This window comes from Anabrus simplex, chromosome 2, assembly GCF_040414725.1.
Source record: "Anabrus simplex isolate iqAnaSimp1 chromosome 2, ASM4041472v1, whole genome shotgun sequence".
NCBI classification, from domain to species: Eukaryota; Metazoa; Arthropoda; class Insecta; order Orthoptera; family Tettigoniidae; genus Anabrus; species Anabrus simplex.
This window is the reverse complement of record NC_090266.1, coordinates 1,197,237,240-1,197,262,683: the sequence shown is the minus strand read 5'-3', so window position 1 is coordinate 1,197,262,683 and position 25,444 is coordinate 1,197,237,240. Positions and strand designations below refer to the sequence as shown.

At 39.4% G+C, this 25,444-nt stretch overlaps 2 protein-coding genes across 3 annotated transcripts in view; both read left to right on the top strand.

Moving 5' to 3' along the window:
• Positions 1-25,444, top strand: part of LOC136863834 (dynamin-binding protein) — a 446,212-nt gene that overhangs the window by 67,128 nt on the left and 353,640 nt on the right. For both annotated transcript variants that reach the window (XM_068226424.1, XM_067140170.2), the window contains exon 3: positions 14,217-14,335. In XM_068226424.1, the coding sequence (XP_068082525.1) occupies positions 14,217-14,335 (119 nt within the window). The remainder of the gene's footprint in view (positions 1-14,216; positions 14,336-25,444) is intronic.
• On the top strand, positions 20,559-21,275 carry LOC136864789 (craniofacial development protein 2-like; the record flags this gene model as incomplete). The annotated part of the gene is made up of 1 exon (XM_067142179.2): positions 20,559-21,275. A coding segment is annotated over exon 1 (717 nt), but the record flags the coding sequence as incomplete, so codon positions are not given.

The following is a 25,444-nucleotide window of genomic DNA, read 5'->3' as shown; positions in this document are numbered from 1 at the left end:
AAAAACAGTAGTGATGGAGTGTAATACTTGTTTTTTATAATTATTGTTATTCACTCACTCACTCACTCCGTAGGCTTCTTAGGGACGTGAAGTTCCTGTGCCGATCTCACAATCCTCTTCCATCCTTTTTGATCTTGAGCCCACCCTTCCCAGTTATCAATTTGGAGCGTCCGGCACACCTTGTTGATCTCCTTCTTCCAGGTGCTTTGGGGTCTTCCTGAAGGTCTTTTCCAATTAAGAGATCCCTTATATTGGTGCTCTGTTATCCTGCATGCTCAGTACATGTCCAGCCCAGCACAGTTTGTTGGATTCTATCACACCCATTATAGTGTGTTGTTGAGAGAGGGTGTAAATCTCATAATTAGATCATTTCTGCCAGCTTGGGAGATAGGATCGAAACATGGGCCAAATATTTTTCTATAAACTTTATTCTCAAAGACTTGCAACTGCTGCTGCTCTTTCTTGGTTATACTCCATGTCTCGGAACCATACAGAAGTACTGGTCAAATGATTGTGTTGTAGATAATCATTTTTGCATTCCTTGTTAAAAACTTGGAGCCTAATATAGGGCTCATGGAATAAAATGCCTTATTTGCATTCTTAATTCTAGCTTGGTGTTCCTGTTGCCTTTGGTTTTGCTCATCGATTAATACAGCAAGGAATTTAAACTCCTCTACTCTTTTAAATATATATTTCCCAATCTTCAAAGGCAGTCTGTCAACGTTCTCATGATTCGGTCTCTGTACAACCATGTATTATGTCTTTTTATCATTCACCTGTAAGCCAGTTGTTGCTGCCATTTCCTCTAGTTCCACAAATAACTGCCTGATTTCTAATTCATTGCGGCCAATAAGAACAGTATCATCCACATGTGCAAGGTTTTTATGTTGTCTCCCCAATATGATGCCAGCAGGTACAAGAGCTAATTTCCTGATAATTTTTTCCAGTGCAATGTTGAATAAAAGAGGAGATAGTGCATCCCCTTGTCTCAGTCCAGTTTTATTCTAGAAGGAACTTCATTTTCTACCCTTGAGCAAAACACAGCCAACATTACCATCCATACACTGTTTGCACATGTTAATTAATTTTATGGGAAAGCCAAACTCCATCACGATATTCCACAGCCCTTCTCCATGGATTGAATCATATGCCTTGAAGAAATCTATAAAGATATAATGAGCCGACTCCTTGTGTTCCCACACCTTGTCATTAATAGTCTTAATTGCAAATATGTTGTCTTTAGTGCATCTGTTACTATAAAAACCATTCATGTAGCCCCCAATAAAATTTTCAGCAAATGGTTTTAAATGCTGTGAAAGAATAAAAGACAGAATTTTGAAGGCCGTGTTTACAAGTGATATACCACGGTAATTTCGAAGTTCTTCCTTATCCCTCCTTCATGAATTGGGACAGTAAGTGATTCCTGCTTTTTTTTCTATTTGCTTTACGTCACAGATAGGTCTTATGGCAACAATGGGATAGGAAAAACCTAGGAATGGGAAGGAAGCGGCCATGGCCGTAATTAAGGTACAACCCCAGCATTTGTGTGGTGTGAAAATGGGAAACCACGGAAAACAGTCTTCAGGGCTGCCGACAGTGGGGTTCGAACCCACTATCTCCTGGATGCAAGCTCACAGCTGCACGGCCAACTTGCCCGGTGCCATTCTTTTGGAATAACTTCGTGCCATATTCTTAGAATGAACTTATATATGTATTTATGTAATCTTCTCCACCATATTTAATAAGCTCAGCAGGAATGTTGTCACTGCCTGAAGCTTTATTGTTTTTTTAAACGTATAATACTTTGTAATACCTCTTGATATTGCACCCTTTGCACTTCTTCCTCTGCGTTGATTTCTTCTTTCTGGATCCGCCACGGCTGCCCTGTAATAAAATATACTCACCGCAGATGTCTCTTCTCTCCAGGGGTGATATCGTTCACTAGACTGTCATGTGCGGTGTGATATGAGGATATTAGGCTATTAGTAATCTATCTACTGAAATAAAAGAAATACCGGCCCAGACTGACGTTTAGATATGTTTTATTAAAAAACATTTAATAAAATTAATAAATAATCATTTTTTTTAGGAATTCAAATGAAAATATAAATCTGATTCAAGCATGTGTGTAACAAGTGTGACTGTCATCAACTCATAGTAAACATACAAAAACAACTGTCTTCATCCTCCAAATCAACTACACTGATTTAATTATGGAGGCTCAAAATTGTCATCATTAATTAACTAAACAAATATAATTAATAAAACAAATTTACTCTAGTTAACTACGTCGTTTCTAGACAATCATGACACTACAATATTCTCTGCTTGTGCAACTGGATAACCACTCTCTAACACAAATCTTGAATATGAATTAATGGCAGAACTTGGCTAATTAAAATATTACAATTATTCATTAACAATTACCAATTAGTGATGTTTACATGTGCATTGTTATAATTCAGAACATTCAGTAGTCTTTGGGATTCACTGCTCCCCTTTACATTTTTATCTAAATTCAATTACATTGATGTTTACATAGACTTAGTGGCCTCTCACGGCTAAGTGTCTCCATCTGACATATCAAAATTACCTCATAAAGTTTATTGCCAATGATTGATTTCTTACTTTATCACCAGTTTACAGATTTAATGGTGGCATCACTGTGTAAAACCATGAAGATACGAGGTCAATCACCTCAAGTTTGATTATCTAGTCCAGTGAACAGCCACTGTTTACATTTGCACGACATGCGTTTACCATATTTGGTTTCACAGGGATCCGAACTACCTGAATAGATAAAACGAAAATACATAATACACATTTATAATTTTGTAATCAACCTTGTCTGGATTTTTATACATGAGAAAATTTTTTATCTGTTGGGTGTACTGTTTGGTGATGATTCCAATTATGTTTGCTGCTATTATGTAAACAAGAAGTGAATCCTAAGATGCTGTCTAGTTGAATTGACGTGATCTGTCATGAACCTGGCATTATACAAAATACAGCAGAAATTCTCCCACCTTAATAAAAGAAAATCTATCTACATTTATAACCGCAGTCAGTCACCACCTATGCTAAATAAAAATAATCAAAGGGAAACACTGCTGAAATTAAAAGACATCTATTCTAATCCTACACAAATTAATATACACTCCGATTCATGCACTTGGTTATTTCCAACACAAAAATACTGACTGAACAGTTAATTTACTGATTTCTACGATGCGTGTTGATTTCAATGTCTATGGATTTATCATTGAAATCAGTGTCGACCATGACCTTGATGTGGATTCTTCATGGCTGTCTCCTGACATACAACAAATTAAATGAACGTATTTACTGTAAAAATATTGCAAAACTTACCTCCACTCATACATTCTTCCCATTCCTCAGGGTAAAACAGGTCTGAGGAGCCAGAACTGAAGTCATTCTGGATATCTGCTGTTATTTCTGTGATGTTTCTGGATGAAATAAAATGCCTCGCTCGTAGACCATTTCCTTCCGAAGCCATCTTCTTTCGGTGTTTGGTTCACTCTGGAAGAATGAAATCAGTATAACCAAACTTACGCCACAACAACTTTGTGATGTCACTTCCTCCTGGTTCATGGTAACTTTAGACCACTTTGGCACAAGAAGATATTATTATCTATATTCATGTTATACCAGTTTACGAAAAAATCCTATTTTGGCGCTTGGTTCGATTTGGCATGTGACCATCCAGTTGTAGTCATCCTTAAGATGCGATTTTGAAATTTTCATGAGGTGTTTAAAAGTATTATACGTGTGTGAATTGGGGATATACTTCCAGAGTGACCAGCAGGGGTTTTGTTCTTTAGTAGCAGTTTAGTTTCTGCACTCAGCCAGGGGGGATATTTATGTGTTCTGGGTTTGGAGAAAGGTACATGCTGTTTAATAGTGGTAAATATTAAATCCTCAAACAGGGAAACTGCACTGTTGACGTCATGCTCAGCTTATAACCGGCACCAAGGGAGAGATGACTAGTCCTGATTGACAACAAGCCAGTCTACTTTATTTGCCTCGCAGCGGGTGGGAAGTCTGTATGTCGATAAGCAGGTAGGCTGAGGGTAGCTTCTATTGAGTCATGGTCAGCGTTAAGAATGTTTCTGCCAACAGACACACTAACACTAGTTACTGTAGAGAAGAGGAGGTCCAATATTCCCAGATTTCTGGTGGGTTTAAAGCAGAACTGGTGTAGATGAAGACCGTTTATGAAATTTGAAAAAATAAATTATTCCACAGGGTCGGTTACTGTTCCAGTGGTTGTAGATTGCCAGGATATGTGTGAATTGAAATCACCGATTAGCACAATATCATTGGATTTATTCAGAGCCAAAACCGTTGAATTAAAGCAACCTTCTAACGCTGTGATATCCCCGGAGGGTGGACGGTAGAAGCAGCCAGCTAACAATTTTTACTTCTGGAAATCGTAATTTCAATCCAGGTTATCTCACATTTGGTTTCTAGGTCAGGTCTGTGATGGGCTTTAAGTTTATTACCAATTGCAATCATTACACCACCCCCATGCTTACCGGTACCTCTGTTTTTACCGAACACTGAAAAGTTAGATGAGAATGGAAGTTCACCATCCGAAACAAAATCAGGTAACCAAGTTTCAGTGAAACATAAGATATCAAACTCGCTAAATTCAGGTTTACTGAGTACATAGTCAGTTAATTTGTTTTTCAGACTCTGCGTATTCTGATAATAAACATTAAGCGGCCCTGGATTTAAATGAACATTGCCAGAAAGAAGAAGTAAGAAAACGAACACAGCACTTGAGGAAGAATGGCAACCTTTCGTCCTTTCACTGGAAGAGACAGGAGTATGGCGAAGCACAGGGAGATCAGAGACTGACAAATTGGACAAAATATAATGCCGTTCAGCGAAGGACCACGACACTTCACTTGCTTCAGGGATGGTTCTAGATACGAAAGCACAGTACGACACACTTCTATACACAAGAAAGACTAGGAAAAGAAAGTAATATGTCTGAGGTACGAAAACACAACTGTTGCCAGTTGCCACCATCTTGTTGTTCTTACAATATTGTGCCCTACAGCACCCTTCGGTTCCGGCCAGGCGAATGCCGGTCTCGAACCAAGAGCATTGTAGTGACAAACTCCCACAAGCGCGGCCTCATGCACATAGTCTTACCTGCGTACATATCCTCGCACAGCAACACTCAAATAAAGCATGTCTCAGGGATAAATGGGAAAAAACATAGGGCAACAGACGATGAGACAACAGGATATGTGAACTAGCAGGTAAGAATAATCAACATTAAAATACAAAGATGGGAAAAACGCTGCATTCACAGTGAATAGGACATAATTTATTACAATAAAAAGACCAAATCTCTCACATAAATTACAAGGAATTAACATCTCATTTAATTGTCACGCGATATTCGTCGTTGATTTCCTGGTCTCAATTCCTTCGCACAGCCAAGCTGGAACAGTCACGGAATCACGGAATAAGTCAAAGTAAAGAGTGAGACAAACAAATTGTGCACAACAACTCAAAGGAGCCATCTCCTATGCATGAAAAATGTTGTGTCACAGAACCTCGAACCCATGATCTACTTACAACAAAACTACCCTGTACAAGGTCTGGACTGGATGAAAGCTCATAGTCCAGCATAACTAGGATACATAAACTCATAAATGAAACCATCAAAATTATAGTTCCAACATTTGGTAACAAAAGAACAAGAGGCAAATCTATGAAGAACACGGCCGTACAAAACAGAATGCGGTCTTAGCAGGCAGCCATTCACAAGCCACAGCCATGGGCGACTCCCCCTTCAGACCACTTAAGAAAAAAAAACGCAGACAGCGAGATACAAAATTCTTGCCTGTGACGTCAAACTTGACGTCCTTGACTCACATAAATCACCTAGGAGAGTGTTAGCCATGCCACCCTATCTGATGCACACAGCTGTTCGACTACAGGGAATTCCTGCCCCGTACATCAAGTATCCGTTTACTCTTACGTACATCTCACATCCATAGTGCCGAAATTACATAATCATCATCTCATATCTGCCTTCATATGGCTAAGACGTAAATATCATTCACTCAGATCTGCCTCCACAGGGCTTCTCCATCATTACATAAGGGTACAATCCCCTGGCACTACAATTTCCTGGCTACAATGAGGCGTAATGAACATACCTTAATTATACATCATTCAACAGCGCGAAGTCACATAATGTCATTGCGAGCAATAAGCTATATATTTAGCGCATCTACATCTCCAGAGCGATGGCTCACACACCCAGCCACGCTAACCCATGCAAGTCAAGGAGTAAGTCTCCATTTTGTAAAAATTACGTACGACCACCAATGAAAATCTACACTGCTGTCGACACGGCCGTAACTGACTAAGAGATCTAGCTAATATGACCAAGACGTAAAAGATGCCACGAAAAAGGAACAGAAATTTATACAAGTGGAAAATATACAATCTACTATCTATCCTACTGCCCTGAGTTCGAGGTCTGTGCATCTTTACATTATACAAATTATTATATACATTGGAGAGCTACTGTCGTGGCTGACGGCCATCTTGAGTTCTAATTTTGATCTATCCCATGCTTAGAGTAAATTGGATCTGTCTGACCTGGAAGTACCGAAGACATTGCGAGGCAGCTCTCTATGGACCCCTGGTGTTTATTTCATGTTGACGGTTGTCACTGCTAGCCGCAAAGTTAGATGGATTACTGGAGCCATGCTGGCTGGTAAAGGCTTCTCCGGCAGCTTCTGTGAAGGTTGTCAGGTGTCTTCTCCGCTGTCGTGGTGAGCTTGCCTTCCCGGTGTCCCCGCGTCGATGCTCGATGTCTTGACGGCTGCTCCGTTTCTACAGCTTGCCATCCTCCTTTCTCGTTCTCTGCGACGTTGCTCTCGCTGGATCGGTGGAGGGGAACTGTAAAGAGACATAAGTTACCGAGAGTTCTGATTCGATGCCTGTCTCCACTAACGTCCCTCTCACACGTTTTAACGCCCCGTTCACTACTAGAGTTAAGTCAACTACATCAGTAGTTCACAGATTCACATATGGTGACTAGATCCAGTCATTCTATCACAGAGATGTTTTTCCAGAAATAATCTGAGCTATCATAAGATTACGAAGTTCGTTTCTAATACTTGGACCTCAAAGTGATTTGAAGCTACTAGCAAGGCAGTGGAGTTATAGGCAGTACATGTTCATGACAGGCAGGCAAACACATGTAGTATGAAGGATTCAACTTGATTATGCGGTTATTTACTTACTTCCATTCCCCAATAGATTGTGCTGGATGATAGCTGCTCGCTGCTCAGCTCTTAATCTCGATGTCCGCCTGGAGTTGTATCACGCCGTCGCAACAGCTCGACAGTCAGAGAGTGGATCTCCAGCGCTCTTCAGCCGCCTATTTATAATACGGCTCGCGTACCCAAGCTAATGATTTACCCGTGAGCTATTCCCACCCGCGGTTGATATGCATAGCGCGCGCCTAGTACTTATCTCCAATATGCACTTGTAACTAGGCTCATGTCGCATATCAAAATTTTGTGCCAATTATGGAGGTTGCAAATTTCTTCTCAGATTAAATGCATCTATTCTGTACTCTAAAATATAAATTAATTTCCTTTTCGCTCCAGATCCTTTTTTTGGCACGCCACCTTTGTGAAGTGTGTAGCGTCCTGTGTCTAAATTAAAGCGCTTGGCTGGGGTAATAACTTTATCTTATGAGCTTCCAGAAATTTCCTAATTATTCAGCTGCTCCTTTCCCACGAGAACTGCACACACACAACCTCTCCCAGGCAATAAATTAGTAAACAAGTATCTTCCGGGTGGTCTTGAATGTACTCAATCTCTCCGGCTAAAATCATGACTCTTGGAAAATGAACCAATATGGTTCAATATGTCCATTAATGTAACGGCGACAATAGATATTAATGGGCCCCATCTCTGGAATATGTACTTTACAATGTAAAAGTGTAATTTCCTGAAGAACTATTTGCTGTGTACCGAGCTCGATAGCTGCAGTCGCTTAAGTGCGGCCAGTATCCAGTATTCAGGAGATAGTAGGTTCGAACCCCACTGTCGGCAGCCCTGAAAATGGTTTTCCGTGGTTTCCCATTTTCACACTAGGCAAATGCTGGGGCTGTACCTTAATTAAGGCCATGGCTGCTTCCTTCCCACTCCTAGCCCTTCCTTGTCCCATTGTCGCCATAAGACCTATCTGTATTGGTGCGACGTAAAGCAAGTAGCAAAAAAAAAATTTGCTGCGTTACATGCAGTAACTGAGTGGAATATCCATGTAAAAAAAAAAAAAAAAGAATTACCTTCTAAGATTTTTAATCACTGCTATCAATTCATAACCAAGGCCTTTACTAAAATTATTATGGTTCTTGTGTAATTGGAATTGGTACCAGTATTCCAGATTTTCTTTCAAAACAATAATATTATTGAATAGCCAGTATCGATTCCATCCCTGCAAATGTTAAATAAAAAATATCAATACTTAATGGTATCGGTAATATTGTAACGTATTCCTTAAGGTGCCCCTGTGTAGCATCTTTTTAGCAAATGCAAAGATGAATTTTCCCCCAAGAGAATTTCAAGAACCAATTATTTTGTAAAGTAAATGGAAAATTATTTGAAATGTTAAAATTATGGGAAAAGAAAAGAAAAAAAAAGATTTTTAAAATTTTTAAGGTATCATGTTTCTATGCAAAAGAGAACACAAAACAAAGTAATATATTTTACTTCACAAACTTAGGTATAATTCAAGCCTCTTGGGGAAAAGAAATGCCAGTAATTTCCTTGAGACTGGTATTCTGTGAAGTTATTGCAATTATAATTCTACTGATTACTTGTTGAGAATAAGTTTGAAGTGTAACTGAGTAAAATATTTCTCAACTAACTGTAATTCAGCCAAGTTACTTTTTATTTGTACTTTTCCCATCACTGCATATACCCCAGTTGGATCTTTTTTCTTTCTGTTTTTTTGCCATATACTTTTTTTTTGTTAAAAATACAGTATGTAAATACATTAAGATAAAACTATTCTCTTTCTGCTTTAGCCCTTGTTCTTTGAGAACTGAATCACTGTGCAGCACATTGTACATTTTTAAATTCAATTCTCTTCAACCTTTTTGTACTTTATTAAGAAATTTAAAGAAATTTTGCACTGATTCAATAATAATGAAAATAGATCACACTTTTTTTCTATCGCAGGACATTCAATCCCAACTTGTACATCCATTGCTGTAGTTTTTTCAGTGTGACAGACTTACTTCAGCTTTCAAGTTACATTTTTTAACTTAAAAAAAAATACTGTATAGCCTATTTTGATGAGGCCCTTTTTAAGGAAAACTTCTTTTTAAGGAAGAAATATCAAATCCATGAGATTCGTTAAAACTGGATTCTACTGTAATACACAGAACTAGCTTTGTTGATGATCTGGTGCTTGACGATTTCACTGATTCTGGTCATACAAGCATTGGGTTTTCCTACTCAGACAGCAGTCAGTACTTTCTCTTACGTTGTAAAAATATTGAAGTATCTCCTGATATATGTATTGTGCCCTATAATGCTTTTGATTCCGTCAGGCGAATGCCGAGCTTGAACCAAGAACATTATAGTGACCAACACTCCCGCGAAATGTGGGCTAATGCACATAGCTTACCAAGAATTACGTGTCCACACACGGCAACACGGTAGAGTATGACTCAGGGGATCAGGGTACAAAGAAGGGCGAAATAATATAAAATAAGTGGATACGTATAAGTGCAGGGTAAGATCAAATCCTACAGACAAAAAAAAAAATTAACAGAAAACATTGCTGCATTCAAAGTGTTGCAATATAAGATTTATTACAAGAAAAGAAATCAAAGAAATTCTTTTTACAAGTTATATGAGCTTCCAAAACATGAATGGGGTAAATAAACTGGTGAGCCGCTGACTTCCAGTTCACTGCCATCGTAACACAGCCAGGCTGTAACAAGCATGGAATCATGGAGTAAGTCAAAATAAATGAAGGAAAAGAATAATATCTGCACAAATACACATCTAACAGCAATCTCCTACACATTAACACACTATGTCTCAGCGCCTCGAACCCACAGTCTATCAAATGTGAACATACTATGTACAGGGCCTGGACCGAATGTAAATCCCTAGCCCAGCAAACGTAAGGCACCTAATTCCCACATATAAAATAATAGGAATACTACTACATCGTCCTAGGATTACCACACAGGGGTAAAACATAGAAAAAGAAGCCAAACTAACGGAAATGCAAACGCTGCTTGCAGCCCAAGATGAAGGCCGACGTTCCCCCTCAAAGCACTTGACAGACCGAAGACAGCTGTGCAGCCACGTACCAGGCTGTGACGTCAGACAATACTCCCCTCCCAGACACAGAGCACGTGACAATTGGTGGCTATGCTTAAATTATGAATAGCCCAGCTGATAGTCTGGAAGACCCGCCTGTCGGGCGGCTTTCACTTTTCACCGTATTCTTACGTAAATATGACTCCCTTAGCGCTCTCATACGTATACAAGGGCCATGTGCCGTCATGTCAACATCAAAATTACACCATCATTTCATTTCTGCCACTACAGGGCTTATCCGTAATCACATGGCCATAATAAGGCATAACAAACACATCATAACTATCCATTATTCTATTGCGCTAGGTCTCTCTATATCAATACATATAATCAGCTATATGCTTAATGCCAATATATCTCAAGCAGAATGGCACACACCCTGTCACGTTAACCTAGGTGAGTTTAAGGAGGTAAGTCCCAATCTCCTATGAATTACGTACGACCACAAAGAAATGTACCAGACGCTACACATACTACAGTATCTGTCTGACCTTTCAAACCTGACCAAGACGATCTGATATAAAATAAACTATGGAGACAACAAATACACGTACATGATACTACTGAATAAAAAGAAAATGTCACACAAACAGGAATATACAACCTACAACCTATGCTACTCTCATGAGTTCGAGTCTGGGACATAGCTATATTGTACAATGATTTATACACATAGGATCATTTTTGTTGGCTGACGGCCAACCTTGCTCCTATCTAATGAATTTTATAGCTACATGCTTTTTTACAAACTGGAAAGATCTAACCTGGAAGTATCGATGACATAGCGAAGCGGCCCCTCATATGGACCACGGGAATTATTTCATCGTGACAGGCTTCAACACTGGTAGTAGATGTAGGCGGATGACTGGAGACATACTGGCTGAAGAGAACCTTTCTTGCGGCTTCTTAAAGGGTTGGAAGATGTCTCCTTCGGCATCGTGATGAGCAGGTACTCCAGATATTCCCGTGTCGATTCTCGATGTCGTGATGGCTCCTGTCTTCTTCAACTCCCGATACTGCTTTCTCGCTCTCAGCGTGCCGTCGCTCTCGCTGGGTCGATGTAGGGAAAACTGTAAAGAGACATCTATTACACAGAGTTCTGGTTCGATGCCTGTTTCCACTAAAACCCCACTTCACATGGTTCTTTGGCCAAGTCTTTTTTTGAATTCAGACTTGATACTCAAATGTTCTCTTCTTCCAACATGGTAACAACCTCCTGTTATCCTTTCATACGGACCGAGCTACAAGATACCAGAAATACTCTGAGCTATTATTAATTCATGCATTTCGTTTTCTTACAATTGGTCCTCAAAATAATATGAAACTACTAGACAGACAGTCAAATTATAAGCAGCACATCTCCTCATGACAAGCAGTTCAGCACATGTTGTATAGTTCAACTAATTATGCCGGTTGATTACTTACTTTATTTCCCAATTCAATCGTGCTATGTGTATGCAGCTCGAAGATAAGATGCTATTCTCCATGCCGACTCGCAGCCTAACAACGTCGTTCCCGCAGCTGTACAGTCAAAGAATGAATCTCAAGTGCTCTGCGGCCCTGCATTTATAATGAGGCTGGTGTCATCACGCTCGCGGGTTGGCGGCGAGCACATTCCGCTCGCGCCATGAGGCTTTCCCGCACAAAGCGCGTCTAGTACTTCACTTACCGTATGCACTTCTAATTATGACCATGTTGCATATCAAAATTTAGCGAAAATTATGTAGGTTGCAATTATCTCATCAGATCCAATGCATCTCTTTTATAGCCAAATATATTAAATTAATTTCTTTCTTCCCTCCAAATCTTTTGTTGGCCCGCTACATACGTGAAGTGTTGTGCGTCCCCTCTCATAATCGGGAAACTTCGCTTGGGCCATAAATTCCTTTTATGAGATTCTAGAAATTTCATAATGACATAACTGCTCTGGTCCCACGAGAAATGCTCACACTCATCTTCTCTCATATAATAAAATAGTACACAAAGACCTTCATGGTGGTCTCGAATATTCTCAATATCACAGGCTAAAATCCTGACTACTGGACCATGAACTGAATGGTTCAGTATAGGATTCTAGGTTGTACATTATGTGATCAAAATTTGTCACTATGACTGCCGCTTCTTACATACAGAAGGGTAGAGCAAAGGAGCTTAGTGATTTCCAATATGGAATGGTTGCCACATCGGTAAGCAGTCAGTCAGGGCCATTTCCATCCTTCTTGAGTTGCCCAAGTCAACTCTTTGGGACGTAATTGTGAAGCTGAAATGAAAACACACATCCTTAACTGAACCATGGCCAGTTAGGCCAATGACTGCTGAACATTGAAGGTGTTACAAGAAAATCACGACATTGTGTGCTACCATTGCCCTTGAATTCTGCGGTGCTATTAGTGATGCAGCTAGCACCATGATTGTGGGCCAGGAGGCAAGTGTCTCAAGGCTCAAGCATCCATCCATAAACCACACTTTTTGTGGTGAACGCTGAGCGCTTCATTCGGTGGCGTGAAGAGTACTGCCACTAATCCATGGAGGAATGGAGACATGTGATTTGGAGTGATAAATCATGCTATACCATGTAGCAGGCTGATGCAAAGGTTTGGGTATGGCAAATTTCAGGCAAATGATACACGTTGGTCTGTACAGTGTCCACATTTAAATTTAATGGAGGTGAGATGTCAGTGTGGGAATGTTTTTTATGAAGGAACTACAGAACACATTTCAACCAGCTACTTATTATCTATGGTTGAAGACCAATTTGGAGGTGATCACTGAATGACAATGATAATACTCCCTGCTATGCAGTGGGGCCTGTTTGTGAATGGCTTGTAGACAGTAAGGTTCTGGAAATGGACTAGCCTGCCTAGAGCCCCAATCTAAAGCCTCTCAAATGAAATAGAACAGCGACTTTGTTCCATACTCCTACAGCCCATATCACTTAGGAACAATAGTCTGTCATTCTGCTGGAGACTTTCCAAAACCTGGTAGACAGTCTTGAGCTCTTCGAGCTGTAGTAAACCCTGTATTAAAGTTCACTCAGAGGACAATTTTGTGTACGTGTCTCGATACTTTTGATCAGGTAATTTATTTTCTGGAGTCCAAGCAAAGGATTCTGTTCTTGTTCATTCTCAAGAGGACTACATAAAACTGCAATAAAACAAAACTTAAAGATCTGAATCTACTCCTGTAGTTTTCTGCAGCTGTCCTTTTCATTGCAAAGCAGTTACTAAATTAGGAAGAGGGCAATAATTATATCATCATCGTCATCATCATCATTTACAGTTTCCAGCTGTTGCTTGGGTCTGTTATTCTTTATATTGTTGTCAAGAAACACTGCAGTTATTTATATCTGCTCTGAATGTGTATTTACTGTATGATTATTACTGTGCATGTGTGTTTTTTTTTTAAAGAGCAAACATTTTAAGGTTATTATACAAAGAGACCTACCATATGAATTGTGCATTCCTGTGTGTAATAGCTTTAGCTTCATGTTGTTACTTACTTCATGCCCAGCTCCATGGCTAAATTGTTAGTGTGCTGGCCTTTGCTCCAGGGGGTCCCGGGTTCAATTCCCAGCTGGGCCAGGGATTTTAACCTTCGTTGGTTAATTGTGAGGTCGCCTATACAACGTCAACTCAAAAGATCTGCACCAGGTTTCTTTGGAGGTCACACATTATTATTATTATTATTATTATTATTATTATTATTATTATTATTATTATTATTATTATTATTATTATTATTATTATTATTATTATTATTATTATTATTATTACAATAATCTAATTCATCATTACTTTTTTTTTTTACAGGGGAACTTATAGTTGGCATAAAGCAAGTGGATGAGAACTGGTGGCAAGGGATGATTGAAGAAAGAATAGGAATATTTCCCACCACTTATATTTGGGAACTGGACTCCACTTCTCTAAAGGTAAGAAGTTTTTTAGGAGGTGCAACCCCATGATCTCAGACATACCAGTGTTGTTCTCAGTTTCTATACTGTACCTTTAAGGCAGTGAATTTCTCTGAAGATCAAACAGATGTCAATGCCCATAGTTATCATCTTGGGCATTGTTACAATTGTAAATGTATGTTCGTAACATGCTGAAGTCAAATGATGTATTATTAAATGCATATTTAGGGAATTTTAGAAGTGAGGAACATTTCATCAGTTCTCTGAAACATTCTTTGAATGTAATGACTGATAAGCAATAGGTTTGTAGTAGATCATAAGAATTAATTATATTTCATAGAAATTAGAGTCTTTCAGGTCTGTTAAGTCATCAGCCTGAAGGCTGGTTGGCTTCTCCATCACCATAGGTTATGCAGTTATTGGGAAACTACAAAAACCAATGGCAGCACCATAATGATGTTTACAAAGCATGCTGAGGAGTGAGGTAGTTCATCACTGCTGTCTCACAGGATCAAAAATACTATTGCAACACTAGTGGCCCTATTATTAGTGCCTTCTGTAACATCCATACACACTAGTCGTGCTCCGTAAGTCAATACTCAGTGCCACCCATATCTCACCAAGCAGCTTCAGCAGTTACAAAAGAGACTGAAACGTTGGTGGAAGCTACATTTTGCTCTGATGTGTGCCTAAAGATAAATGTGTGCTTGTGGCTGCAATAAACCATGGTATCTGGTGTCCTCTAGTACTACTCACTGTCTAGGATCAACCCTCTCTTAGTGTGTTGGGGGCATATTAGAAGCCCCATTTGATGAGGTGTCTTATGAATGGTCTGTCAGTCTGCCATACAGCTGTACCTCTTCTAAAGGTTGTTGCTATGGGCAGACATGCCAATTCTCCCGATTTAAGCAGGAGACTCCTGATTTTTCATCTTTCTTCCGGATCTCCTAATCGCCGGGTTCAATCTCCCGATTTTCAGAGCAGTTTCACTAATTTTCGTATTATTTTAAACTCCCGTGCGTTTCCTCGTTCTATCAATATATGGCTGAGTATGGCTGGTTGATAGTAGTTCTAATAATCAGAACCGGAAGGCAGTACAGAGCACGGTGGCCAGCCATGTCCTCCTCTTTGGTCTCTAATACGGTCAAATGTCTTAATAATATGAAGTGGAAGTCGCAAGCGAGTAACCTAACCTCAGAGGTAGCACACCATAGACGTCTACCCGGGGCAGGACCTGCATAAGTGCTTGTGTTATGTCACGTAGTAGTGCTTCTTGGTTGTATGTCTTAATATATGTTTTGGCCAAAATGTCAAAAAAGAAATTTGATGCACTGTTTAAAGCACTTATAGGGAAGAGTTTCCGTGTTTCAGTGAATCCAGGAAGGGATCAATGTTCACATTCTGTACTATATGTAGGTGTGATTTTTCAGTTCCGCATTGCGGGAAGTGCAATATATTCAAACATGCAAACTAGGAAACATACGGAGAGTGTCCATTGCATAGAAAGAAACACGAAACTAAACTTTTTATGTAAAAACCAAGATGTAAATCCTGTGACAAATGCCGAGGCTTTATTTATGTCATTTATCGTAGAACACAATCTGCCTGTAAATTGTGCCGACCACGCCGGGCCTGTGTTTCGGAAAATGTTTCCTGATTCGGAAATTGCTAAACTATATGGGTGTGCTAGAACAAAAACAGCGGCTATCATTAAAGAAATGTACATGGAAGAAAGGGCGAAAATTGTTTCACATTTGCAGGTGAATGCATTTTCTGTTGCTACTGATGGTAGCAATAAAAGCAACTTGAAAATATATACTATTGTTGTAACAGTTTTTAGGCCTGAACTCAATGAAATTCAGAGTTGTGTACTCTCTGTGCCTAATTTAGAAGGGGATGCTACTGGAGCTAACATTGCCAAACTTTTGCTCTCAACTTTTTGGGAATTCTTCATTCCATTAAAAAACTGCTTAGCTCTTGGTGCTGATAATGCTCCAGTAATGGTAGGATTAACCCGGGAGAGGTAACGCGGGGTGCTGCCAAACCCCCACGATGATATCTGAAACTACTGCGCCTGTGTTTGGTTGGCTATACTGCTAATACTTGGTCTACCTTCATTCGGGTGTTCTCCTAACAAGTTCCTACATGCATCTCCAGTGTTCTTTGCCTTGGAGAAAGAAAACAGCCAGTTAATGTGACTGGGGTGCTGGTGGACTCCCACGTCACCGTTTGTGGAACTTTTAATTTACTGAAGACTAGGCCATTCTGTTGAAATTAATTACCATATATGTGCAAGAACCACATGAAGAATGTTTTCGAACCTTCCACTGATGCTGGAGAACACATAAGTGAATCTGAATCAATCTTACATCGAAACAGAATTGCAATAAAAAACCCAATGATGGCAAACGTTGTTGTTGGGTATTTTTGTTGTATCTGTTATTTGATGTGACAGTGAAGTACTTTACACAATATCACACTTTCATTTTCTGTTAAAAGCTTGCTTACTGTTTATTTAATAAAATTTGGTTTTGTTTCATTCTCCCTATCGCAAAAGACAAGAAACTGATGGGGGTCCAGGGACAACCCAAGTTACTACTGGCATTATGAAAAGTCACGTTACCTCTCTCGGGTTAAAGAATGGTGTGGCAGGATGTTTGAAGCGGGAAAATAGTAACATAGTCATCGTGGGTTGCTCTTGTCACCTTATTAATCTTCCTGCAGAGAAGGGTGCAGCATGCTTGCCTGTAAATGTAGATGAAAGTATAATTGATATACATGTGGACGCCACTTATTATGATCACTCTGGGACGCAGATAATTTTATAACCTTAACCGGCTGATGGCAGTAGCCGAAAAATAAAAATTGGTAGGTAGCCTACTCTATTTTTTCATAACCTGCATGCACTACAATGAAACAGATACCGGCACACAGCACTGCAATACCGTTAACTGTTTTCAGCTATGTAAAATAGACTCTAATCGTTGTTTGCTTCTGGTTGTCTCTCAAAAGTCCATTAATATCTAGCGCCTGTCGCATTTCAGCATTCGTTGGTGTTCGGAAAGTTTCAGCAACATCGTCATCATCAGCATCGATATCTTCTGTTCTTCACCTCTCATATCTAATTCTGCGGAGGTAACTGCCTCACATATGTCGTCTTTGTCTGTTTCGCATCAGTAATGATGCCCTCATCAATGTTCATTCATTTCTGAAATTCCTCTTCTGTTAAGCTTTTTGGACAAAGTTCAGCATCCTTGTCTACTTCTGGTAACTCTCTTTAAAAATCCCCCATACCGGAAACAGTATCTTATTGTATGTGCTGAGGCATTATCCCATGACATGGCTAGAATATGCAGGGCATCAAGAGGGCTGGTTGTTTTGGCAAGGGCATTGGCACTAGTTTTATGTGAGTCCTCTATTTTTTCTAAGATTCTTGTGTGCATTTCATGGCGATAATACGCTTTCATGGTGCGAATGATTCCTTGATCGCGTGGTTGAATTAATGAAGTCGTATTCGCCGGTAAGGAAACCACATTGATGTTCTTGAGCTCACAATTCACAATGTGTGCTGCACAGTTGTCAACCAGAAAAACTATTTTACTGCCCAGCCTATTATCGCACTTCAGTAGCCATTCCTTGAACATCAGGGCAGTCATCCATGCATTAGAGTTGGAATGAGAGTCCACTGGAAACTTATTGATGCCTTTAAAGCAACGTGAGTTCTTCCTTTTCCCAATCACTAACAGTCTTTTCTTTTCACCAGACATACTTGCACAACATAAAACTCTTACTCATTCCTTGGAAGTTTTACAGCCTTTAGCACTTTCATATTTGAAGAAGTAAGTGTGATCAGGCAAGGCGCGATAATACTCGCATACTTGAGAACGAAAAAATTGAAAACAAATATGATAACATAAACCAAATCCATGGTCACAATAAACAGAAGATTTTCAATGTTTTTGTATTTGTCCGTACCGTACTTCATAAAAGTGATTATATAATACGGTTGATAATATTATCAGTGATTACAATAAATGGCGTCCACTGTATTTTATTATCTGGAAAGGAGTGCAAACAGGAAAGAAAAGTTCAGAGAATTTCAGACTTTACACAACACAGAGATCAGGAAAATTCTGGAGCATGTGCCTACTCGATGGTTATCACTAAGATGATGTTTGGATAGGATTTTACTGCAGTGGGACCCTTTGGTTACTTTATTCAGGAGTAAAATTGTGAGTAATGATTCTCAGATGGGAACTTTGAAGACTTACAAAAATCCTAAGCACAGTCGAAGTGCAGATGTGTTTTGTTTGTCTGAAAAGGTGAAGCATTGTTATAACATTTCATCACACTCCTCAGTTAAAAGGAAAACCCAGCCATCAGTTTAACCCAAAAAATTGAAACTACTGATGACGCTAAGAACCATGCTTTGTCACTTGAAGAACGACTGTTCATGTTCCTTTCATCAAATTTACATCAAACGTTTTGCCTTTTTCTCTCAAGGTTTATGGATATCTTTGAGAATACAACCGTAGCTTTTCAGTCAAGTATGCCGCACATCCACTTATTGAAGTCAATTTTGGAGGAACTATTGAAGAATGTGATGGTAAGGTTTGTGAAACCACACGTTATTAAAAGCTCCTCCTCTCTCCTTGATGCAGATTATCATACTCCAGCATATCAAAAGGATGATTGTGATCTGAAGATATTTTGTTTTGGTGAACACTTGAAGTCTGAGGAAAAGTGCATATTCTTTAAGTCTTTTAGAAAGTGTTTCTCTTCATCCCACACAAATTTCCGTTCAAAGATGACGTTTTAATTAATGCAGAAGTTGCAAATATTTCTGCTATAAGTAAGATGTCACTTTCTGTCTTTAGATTTTTCATTAACAAGTTTCCGAACATTCTGACTAGTGAAACGGAACATTTAGATAAAGAAACTGATATTCTGCTCTACCAGTTCTGTAACTTTCAGCTCGAAGAAACAGACCTGGCAAAAGGATTAATTGATGTTCAATGGGCATTGGTAGGTCAGTGAAATCAGCTGATTGTGTACTTAAATATGACAGACTCTCTAAGGTGATGCTTGCTATTTTATCAATTCCACATAGCAATGCAGAATGTGAAAAGATTTTTAGCAGAGTCACAAAGACAAAAACATAGTTCCGATCCTTACTGTCTGAACAATCTTTGGAGAAACTTTTAACCTTAAAGTCAGTTCAGCAAGGAAAGTGCTTTGAGGAAAAATTTAGTTCCGAGTTTCTGAAGAGGGTTAAGTCAGGTACGGATGTGTTGAACAACATTAGTCGTAATGTGTTCAGCATGTTGAAGGATGAGAAGTCACATGTTCCTTAAGTTCAGGATGTCCAGTATTTAGTATATTCACATATAAATAATGATATATATATATATATGTAGGCCTCCCCTGCGAACCATATGACCTTGCCATGGTGGGGAGGCTTGCGTGTCCCAATGAAGCAGATAGCCGAGCCGCAGGTGCAACCATGTCGGATGGGTACTTGTTGAGAGACCAGACTAACGAATGGTTCATCGGAAGGGGGTTAGCAGCTTTCAGAAGTTGCAAGGGCGGCAGTCTAGATGATTGACTGATATGGCCTTGTAATACTAATACCCAACATGGTTTAGCTGTGTTGATACTGCTACACGGCTGAAAGGAACGGGAAACTAAAGCCGTAACAAACTTCCGAGGACATGCAGCTCCCTCTGTATGAATGATGTACTGATGATGGTTTCCTCCATGGTACAATATTCCGAAGGTAAATTAGTCCCCCATTCGGATCTCTGGGTGGGGACTACACGAGAGGGGGCGATCATCAGGAAGATGGATACTGACATTTGGCAAGTTGGAGTGTGGAATGTTAGAAGTTTGAATCGTTGTGGTAGTTGATATAGATGTTGATTTCCATAGGGAACCTGAAATATTTGTCCCGAATGAGTAAATTCCCAATGGGAACCAACATCTACATCATCTGATGGCCAGGCAGACATCAATTTTTGGTAATGAGACAAAGTCTCTCATTGTGCATTGGCACTGCCGGTGGCTTCAAGTAGCCTACGAAGTGGCGTCCGCAGTATGCACTAGCCATGCGTTTTGGTGGGTGTGCTATTTACCAGCTGATGAGGCCAACTTAGCACACTGGGGCGAAACGCTGGCAACCAGGAATGAGTTAGCTGGAAAATTTATAATGTCGTTGTGGTAGGTTAGAGAATCTGAAAAGGGTATGGATAGGCTAAAGTTAGATGTAGTTGGTATAAGGGAAGTACGCTGGGAGGAAGAACATGACTTTTGGTCAGGCAGTTACCGAATTATCAACACAAAATCAAACAGGGGAAATGCAGGAGTTGGTACAATAATGAATAAGAAAATACGGCAGCGGGTAAGCTATAAAGACCAGCACAGTAAAAGAATTATTGTCGTCAAGATAGACACCAAACCAGTGCCCACCACATTAGTGCAGGTCCATATGCCTACTAGTTCAGCGGATGATGAGGAAATTGAAAGAATATACGAAGAGATAGAAGATTTAATACAATATGTAAAAGGTGACGAGAATGTAATTGTGATGGGAGACCGGAATGCAGTGGTAGGCCAAGGAAGAGAAGGTAATACAGTAGGAGAATTCAGATTGGGACAACGGAACGAAAGAGGAAGTCGGCTGGTTGAATTCTGCACTGATCCTAATTTAGTCCTTGCCAATACTTGGTTCAAACACCACAAACGATGGCTGTATACGTGGACGAGACTTGGAGACACTGGAAGGTATCATATAGACTTCATTATGATTAGGCAGAGATTCAGAAACCAGGTGTTGGATTGCAAGACTTTCCCAAGAGCAGACGTGGACTCTGACCACAACTTGTTGGTCATGAAATGCCATCTGAAGTTGAAGAAATTGAAGAAAGGAAGGAATGCAAGGAGATGGTATCTACACAAGTTGAAAGAAAAGAGTGCGAGGGATTGTTTCAAGGAACATGTTGCACAAGGACTAAATGAAAAAGCTGAAGGAAACACAATAGAGGAAGAGTGGATAGTCATGTAAAATGAAGTCAGTAGGGCTGTTGAATGAATGTTAGGAAGGAAGAAAAGATCAGCTAAGAATCAATGGATAACTCAGGAGATACTAGATCTGATTGATGAACGACGAAAATACAAGAATCCTAGAAATGAAGAGGGATGAAAAGAATACAGGCGATTAAAGAATGAAGTGGATAGAAAGTGCACGATAGCCAAGGAAGTATGACTGAAGGAGAAGTGCAAGGATGTCGAAGGTTGTATGGTCCTGGAAAAGGTAGATGATGCATATAGGAAAATCAAGGAAACCTTTGGAGAAAGGAAATCTAGGTGTATGAATATTAAGAGCTCAGATGGACAGCCATTTCTAGGGAAAGAAGACAAAGCAGAAAGATGGCAGGAACATATCTAACAGTTGAATCAAGGTAAAGATGTAGATGATTTGGTTTTGGAACAAGAAGAGGGTGTTGTTGCTGATGAAATGGGAGACCCAGTTTTGAGGTCAGAGTTTGACAGCTGTGAGAGACCTAAATTGGAACAATACACCTGGAATTGATGACATCCCCTCTAAATTACTGACTACCTTAGGAGAAACCAGCATTGTAAGGTTATTCCATTTAGTGTGTAAGATGTATGGGAGAGGGGAAGTGCCATCTGCTTTTTGGCAGAATATTGTTATACCTATTCCCAAGAAAGTTGGTGCTGACAAGTGTGAAAACTACCACACCATTAGTTTTAGTATCTCATGTCTGCAGAATTTTAACACACATTATTTACAGAAGAATGGAAACACAAGTTGAAGCTGAGTTGGGAGAAGATCAATTTGGCTTCAGCAGAATTGTAGGAACACGTTAGGCAATCCTGACTTTATGTCTGATCCTAGAGGATCAAATTAAGAAGGACAAGCCCATGTACATGGCGTTCGTAGATGTAGAAAAGGCATTCGATAATATTGATTGGACCAAGCTGTTTAAGATTCTGAAGGTGATTGGGATCAGATACCGAGAACGAAGAATTATCTACAATCTGTATAAAAATCAGTGTGTAGTGATAAGAATCGAGGGCTTTGAAAAAGAAGCAGCAATCCAGAAAGGAGTGAGGCAAGACTGCAGTTTGTCCCCCCTCCTTTTCAATGTTTACATAGAACAGGCAGTAAAGGAAATCAAAGAGGAATTTGGAAAGGGAATCACAATCCAAGGAGAGGAAATCAAGACCTTGAGATTTGCCAATGTTATTTTATCTGAGACTGCAGAATATCTCGAGAAGCTGCTGAATGGTATGGACGAAGTCATGGGTAAGGAGTACAAGATGAAAATAAATATGTCCAAAACAAAAGTAATGGAGTGCAGTCGAACGAAGACAGGTGATGCAGGAAATATTAGATTAGGAAATGAAGTTTTAAAGGAAGTACAGTAGATGAATATTGTTACTTGGGTAGTAAAATAACTAACAGTGGCAGAAGTAAGGAGGACATAAAATGCAAAGTAGCACAAGTAAGGAAGAGCTTTCGTAAGAAAGGAAATTTTCTCACTTCAAGCAGTGATATAGGAATTAGATGTTTTTGAAGACTTTCGTGTGGAGCGTGGTATTGTATGGATGTGAAACATGGACGATAACTAGCTCGGAAGGAAAGAGAATAGAAGCTTTTGAAATGTATTGTTACAGAAGAATGCTGAAGGTGGGATTGATAGATCGAATCATGTATGAAGGGATACTGAACTGAATTGGTGAGAGGAGATCAATTTGGCTAAATTTGATGCAAAGAAGAGATAGAATGATAGGACACATCTTAAGACACCCAGGACTTGTTCAGTTGGTTTTTGAAGGAAGTGTAGGCGGTAAGATCGGTAGGGGTAGACCAAGGTATGAATATGACAAGCAGATTAGAGCAGATGTATGATGCAATAGTTACGTCGAAATGAAAAGGTTAGCACAGGATAGGGTGGCTTGGAGGGCCGCATCAAACCAGTCTATGGACTGATGACTCAAACAACAGTCAGCTCTTATATTATTTTCCTAATGTGCTACAGATATTCATTGTTCTGAAAATCAATAATGAGATTATCTGTACCTTTCAACACTGACCTTAAGAAGAATAAGAAGAAGACGACGACGTGAATTTGTGATGATGATGATGATGATGATGATGATGATGATGATGATGATTATTATTATTATTATTATTATTATTATTATTATTATTATTATTATTATTATTATTATTATTATTATTATTAAAGAAGTATACACTAGTCTCTTTTTCTTTTCTTACAGTATACAATAATAATCCAAGCGAAGTGGTTGTGCGTGTGAACGTGTAATGGCTGTGATACCATTCGGGAGATGAGTGGGTTCAAAATCCACCATTGGCTGTCCTGAGAATGGTTTTCTGTGGTTTCCCGTTTTCACTTCCAGGCAAATGCCAGGACGGTTTTAATATTATTGCTACCATGTTGGTTGCCATTTGTAACATTACTGATTCTACTTGAACTCATTTGAAATACATTAAATAATTTGAAATATCCGTAATTTGGGTGCCAGAGTTCGCCAAAATGGATCCTTAAAATTTAGATGCCCCTCCCAGGGCACGTGCACGAAGCTATGTACTGGTATATCCATTATGGGCCTTTCCTAGCCCTCTGAAAATGATTAAACAGATGGACATTGCACTAAGGTATCTACCTCAAATAAAACCTCCACAATGACTTAGATAAAATTAACTATATTTTAACATGGCAACCATGCTGATCCACTTCATCAAACACTTCATAAGAAACAAACAAAAGACTGGAAAGTTTCCCTCTAACACACAACATATTAACAGATATCTAAAGCTGAAGTAAATACATGGGAAATCAGGCACTCCTATCCACTAATGTTATAAACGGCAGCGAATAATGATACAGTAGACTCCTTGTAGTTCGGCTGCTGGAAAGTCCGACCAGCACCTGACCTTTAGTCACGCTTCCCTTCCTTATATTGTGCCCCACTCAGACGGATATAAGTCCCCACCTCTCTCTCTAGTTTCCGGTTACATCAGTTGTTTAATAGTTACGTTAATGTGCAGACATGTAGTGTGTTTGTTTCCAATACTGAACAGTAATGAGTGTCAAATGGAAAAGTACGTGTTAGTATGGAACAAAGACTAAACGCCCTAGAGCATATTGATAAAGGTGAATCAGAACAAAGTATTTGTAAACTTCTTAATGTTGAGAAAAGCACGATCAATGATTGATAATACCAATATAGTTGGTCCATTATTGAACATTATAAATTTTCCAGCTATCTCATTCCTGGTTGCCAGCATTTCTCCCCAGTGTGCTAAGTTGGGCTCATCAGTTGGTAAATAGCACACCTACCAAGATGCATGGCTAGAGCATACCGTGAAGGCCACTGCGTAGGCTACTTGGAGCCACTGGCAGTGCCAATGCACTATTAGAGACTTTGTCTCATTTTCCAAAATTGATGCCTGCCTGGCCATCAGGTGATACTATTTACCAAATGATGAGCCCAACTTAGCATACTGGGGTGAAACGCTGGTAACCAGAAATGAGTTAGCTGGAAAATTTATAATGTCCAATAATGGACTAACTATATTGGTATTGTAAATTTACTCATTTGGGACAAATAGTACAGGTTCCCTATGGGAATCAACATCTGTATCAATGATTGGTGTCGTAATAGAAAGTCTTTTGAGAGTTCCTGTCCTTGAATGGAAACAAAAAAGGCACTTTCTACACGTTACACCTTAACAAAACTGAAAAATGAAATGTTAGACGAAACATTATATGTTTGGTTCATGCATGAGGGGCAATAAAGCACTTCAATTTTAAAAGAAAAGGCTATTATCCTACACTCAAAATTTCAAAACGAGGGGACATTTTTTGCTAGTGATGGATGGCTTTCACGCTGGAAGAAACGCCATGGAATTCATCTCTTTGGCATTTATGGTGAAAAACTTTCAGCTGACAACACAGCAGCAAGTGATATTTTCGAAAATTTTTACTGAAATCGTTAACCAAGCAAACCTTACTCAAGAGCAAGTATATAATATTGATAAAATGGGGCTAAATTACAAACTTTTGCTGGAAACCC